The sequence below is a fragment of the Marmota monax genome, unplaced genomic scaffold (assembly GCF_021218885.2).
Source record: "Marmota monax isolate L192 unplaced genomic scaffold, Marmota_monax_Labrador192_F-V1.1 WCK01_AAM20220418_F8-fsc01621, whole genome shotgun sequence".
In the NCBI taxonomy this organism is placed as follows: Eukaryota; Metazoa; Chordata; class Mammalia; order Rodentia; family Sciuridae; genus Marmota; species Marmota monax.
Window position 1 is genome coordinate 47661 of NW_026694344.1, and position 4784 is coordinate 52444.

The 4784-nt window shown below is 43.1% G+C and overlaps 1 protein-coding gene across 1 annotated transcript; it reads left to right on the plus strand.

Annotated features, from left to right (window-relative positions):
* Positions 1–2463: 2463 nt before the first annotated feature.
* On the plus strand, positions 2464–3596 carry LOC124109177 (uncharacterized; the record flags this gene model as incomplete). Its single annotated transcript, XM_046467714.1, is given in 2 exon segments — positions 2464–2633; positions 2714–3596. Coding segments are annotated over 2 exon segments (1053 nt in total), but the record flags the coding sequence as incomplete, so codon positions are not given.
* Between the last annotated feature and the right edge of the window lie 1188 nt (positions 3597–4784).

The following is a 4784-nucleotide window of genomic DNA, read 5'->3' on the forward strand; positions in this document are numbered from 1 at the left end:
TGAAGTGGTAAAGGTTTTCTACTTTATTTTGTTGTAAAACAAAGATATGTAAATTTTTTGAAATTGCTGAAACTCAAGTATGTTATCCTTAAAAGAATATGAAATCATTTGTAGGAGTTTATCCTGTTTCATGCAGTCACAGTTACTAATAAATAAAAGTAACATAGTTTTCTTGTTTTAGATATTTTAAATTATTTTTGTAAATCTAGAAGATGTTTAAATGATATTCAGTTTTTTTACTGTTTGTTTTGCTAGTAATAATTTACATGTATATTGTATTTGTAGAAAGAGGCTTGGTTTAAGGGATAATAAAGTAAACAGAGTAGTGTAAAATAACTGTTTTATTAAATGTATTTAAACTGTATTTAAAGATTTAAATGCTTGATGATGCTTTCTCTAGTAACAAAAAATTGAGGCAAGAATTAAACAATGCAGTTTTAATTTATCTTATTGGATATTCTTAGCAATTGGAAGCATGTGGTGAGGAGCCAGAAGACAGAGTAAGATTTGAACCAAGCTGTTACTTCTCTCATGAATCTTCAACATAGAATGGACATAATGTAAAAACTGTATTCATCTAGACACCAATCTTCTTAATTCCAAACTGATGAAACAATGAATATTTCTTCATGCTTCATTGTATTTGGTGCTTGGTTTTCTCAAAAATATAAATTATAATGAAAGTTGCAATTTTAAAAGTTGTGCTTTTCTTTCAATTTTCTGTTTGTTTTACTTTTTATTAGCTCTTTCACAGATAAGACACCTAAAATGTGTTTAATTATTTTTATAATCAATACAAGAGTTTAAGTTTCTTTGTAATTTTACTACTTAGGGTAATAGGAATTTTGAAATATAGAGTCTGTAATAGTTCTTTTTCACAGCAATGAAACAGGGCATATATGTATTAGTGACAAAGTTAAAAGAACATAAATTTTGTTTATAAAATTTAGTATTTTGTTATTTATTTTTTTCTTTTAAAATTCTGTGGATTATACCCATGGTTTTATTTATACTGATAACTTGTTCTGTACCACTGAATAACACCATTAGCCCAATGCAATATTTTTGCAACTTGATTTGAAAGTTTGCCCTTGAGGCAATTAGGAATTGGGATTGTGCAATTATTGACTAAACTTAAATTCTTATCTTTTTTTAAAAAAAATTAGGGATCCAGTTTGCCCTTTTTATAATCATCAATTAATTAGAAAGAACTGGACCAACAGAAAAATGACAGAAATTGGGAAAAATAGATGGATGGATAAGCAAAGATATTGCACAGTGCTGCAATGAATTCATAATGGAAGGACAAATGACAAGAATTGGTGCTAAGAAGAAAGACATATTTTTTCTTTGATGGCTTAATGATCAGAAGTAAACTTAATCATGGCCAGACCAGCTTCCAGGTTACAGTAGTGCAGACTAAAGATTAAAAGAAAAGTTTTCTTTTATGTGGAGAGTAGAAATCTGTGATAAGGAAGATACTTGTGGGGCAGACATGCCTTTGCACTAGTACCCCCAAATGACAACAGTATCATATTTGCTGCTAAGTCTGAAGAAGAGAAAAATAATTGGATGGCAGCCCTTGCTTCTCTTAATTAAGGATCATATAGCTGAAGGCAACTTTTTTGTAGTTCTATGTATGCAGTACTGTAGAAAAGGTTTTATAGAATTTGTATGTTCTATAAAATGATAGGAAACTGGAATCTTCAGTTGATTAGTTTTCTCTGTTGTATTTAATTTTTTTTTATTTATGTATCAACAAATTCCTTTCCTTTTGGTTTTCTTCTTAGATTTGAAATTCCAGATCCAGAACCTACTGAAGCAGACAAATCGGCAATAGAGAAAAGTGAACAGCCATTCAGTGTTGGACTTCGAAATAAATATGTCCAACCAGGACAACTTAGGTTTTAATCGAATATTACATTTTCTATGTGCCATTAAATGTTCAGTTTATAATAAACACAAACGTTCTTAGCTCTTAATTTAAATGTAAGTATTAGTGTTAACTTTGTGATCATTAAATTTCCAAATTTCTTTATCTATGAAGCTATTGTAAATAAATTCTCTGAAGAAACGTAGCATGCTATTTGCATTAGCTCTCTCTCAGGCATGTGATATGTTTACAAATCAAAGTGTGTTATGGTGAGTAAAACTGAAATGGGAAAGGAGGGGCAGCGTGGGGGATAAAGGAAAAAGAAAAGCAGCCAGTCAGTCCGGGGTGTATCCGAGAAAACTCGGTCCTCCGCTGTTTCCTTCCACCTCTTTCCCATAGAACTAATGAATGTGTGAGCCCGAATTCTAAATTAAGAAGGGTCCCACACAGAGCCTGGAGACCCGGTCACTTCCCTTCCCTTCCTCCCCGAGTGGGCTGTCCAGGACGATAGGGTGACAGGCTGTGGGGTTCTGGTCGCACGGACAGTGAGGTGCCAAGAGGCTGGTGACGGCCCGCGGGATCCCGACCCCATGGACGGGCGGTGGCCCTGCCTCCCTCGGCTCCTCAGGACAACTCTCCACAAGCACCAGCTGCTTCCCGGCGCAGGGACGCAGCGAAAGCCCGTGGCGGCGACGGCTCCCATGGGTCAAGTTCGCGGCCGCCAGGCGCGGGGAGGCTCGGCCTCGCGCGGTGGCGCCACGTGGGGAAAAGTTTGCAGGAAGCTGCGGGGCCTCGCGCGACCTGACGCCCGCTCCCTCTGCGGCGACTGGTCACGCCCAGGCCCCGAGCGCCCCGCGGCGTCCCCGCCCGGAGCCTCCTCCTCCGACCCCAAGGGTCGCCCGGGGGAAACGCCTTGGGGCTCCTCGGCCGGGTCGAGGAGCAAGTGTCCCGGGAGGACGCACGGTGCGCGCGGAGGGTCGGGGACGCCCAACGGGGGCGCCGGAGGGTAGCCCCCGCGAGCGGCGTCCCGCTATCCCCAGTGCGCAGGCGCGGCCGCCCCAGCGCGCATGCCCTGGGCTCCGGAGCGCTGCTGGTCCCCAGCTGCCCACGTGATCCTGTTGGCTGCGGTCCGGTCCTGGCCGCCACTGGCTGCGCGGCTTGGACCTCTTGCGGCCCGGCGGTGAGTTTCCTGCGTGAGAAGCGGCGCGGGCGTTGTCCCGCGCCAGGACGGGCGAAGTTCCGTGCCCCCACTTTGCTGCGACCTTTGCGGGCTCGCCGGCGGCTGCGGGCGGCGAGCGTCTGCGCGGGGCGGAGGGACGCCGTGCCCGGGAGGGAGGGCTCCGTGTCAATTTTTTTGTGCGACCGACCAACCGCGGCCGGAGCCTGTGCCGCGCGGGCGGCGAGCGCGGGGACCCCGGCGTGGCAGAGCCATGGATGGACCGGATCGGGGCCTTGGACTCCGCAAAAAGCTGCGGTCAAGGTCGCAGCGAGACCGGGAGATGCGCTCCCGGGTCGGTCTGGGGGTCGGCTCGGCGGGCGGCGGGGCCGGCTGGACTCGGGCGCCCTCGCTCGCTTCGTCGTCCGGCTCCGACAAGGAAGACAATGGGAAGCCCCGGTCCTGCCCAGACCCCCGCGGAGGAAGCGGAGCGAGTCCACCTTGGACAAAGAGGACATCATCGATGGGTTTGCCAGGACCAGCTTTGTCCCTTTTGAAGCGCTGGAGGTAAGCGCCCCCTCCCCCCGTCTGCCTTTATGCACAAAAATTGGGAAAAAAAATGGTTTCTGTGTTCCTTCCAGAAACAGCACTGTTACTTGCACTTGGCTTCTGCTCCTAACTTTGCCACTCTGTATGTATTTAACCCTAAGCAAATTTCATAATCCTTTGTACCTCATTTTAAAGGTGTTGAATATATAGATTGCTACTATCTCTTCCAGCAGTGGAAGTCTGTGATTTTACAGATGACTGAATGCTCTGAATAAGATTAAGAAAGCTTTTTTTTTTTTTTTTTTACAGTGTCTACAGGTCAATCCAAAGTGCTGTTAAGTGTCCTCAGCTCTTAGGTTGTTTGGTATCATTGGAAACTATAGTATCGAGTTTTTTTAAAAATAGGCTGAAATTTTCACTTGTCTTAGTGTTTCACTTTGATTTGTAGTGATCCCTACTTAGAACTTTAGTGAAGATGGGTTAACTAGTGCAGAGGATGACAAGATGTCTGGAAAAATCATTATTTGAAATACTCTCCAGATAAATAAATAAATATTCTCCCAGTATTAGGGATTGAACTTAAGGGTGCTCTTCACTGAGCTACCTCCCCAGCCCTTGTAAGAATTGCTTTATTTTGAGGCATGGTCTCACTACATTGCCCAAGTTGGCCTTGAACTTGTGATCCTCCTGCCTCAGCCTCCTCCATAGCTAGGATTGCAGGCATGTGCCACCATGCTTGGCACTCTGGTTATATTATTTATTGTGCCGCCATATGAATTTTCCACCTGTTCTTTTAACTAAACTTAATTGTGTGTGTATATATATTTATTTATTAGGGGATTCTATCTTAAAATGAAATAGCGGCATAAAAAAGAAAAACCACAAGTATTACAGAAAGTCTTTAAATAGATATTGGTTTTAGTTTTACCATGTATAACCTGTGTATCTTTGTGCAAGTTATTCAAATCTCTGATCACCTGGCTCCTTGGATGTGAATTCGAGTGATAACATTGCTTATATTTCTTTATATCTATAGGGTAAATGCTGGCATTACTCAAATAAGAAGGGCTTAGAATTATAACTAATGATAACTCCTTCAAAAAGATGTTCTAAGAAGTAAAATGGGCCTATGAAAAATTCTTTGAACATGAAGTCCTATCCACCTGTTCATCATTATTAATTGTTACTATTGTTAGGCTTTTCATG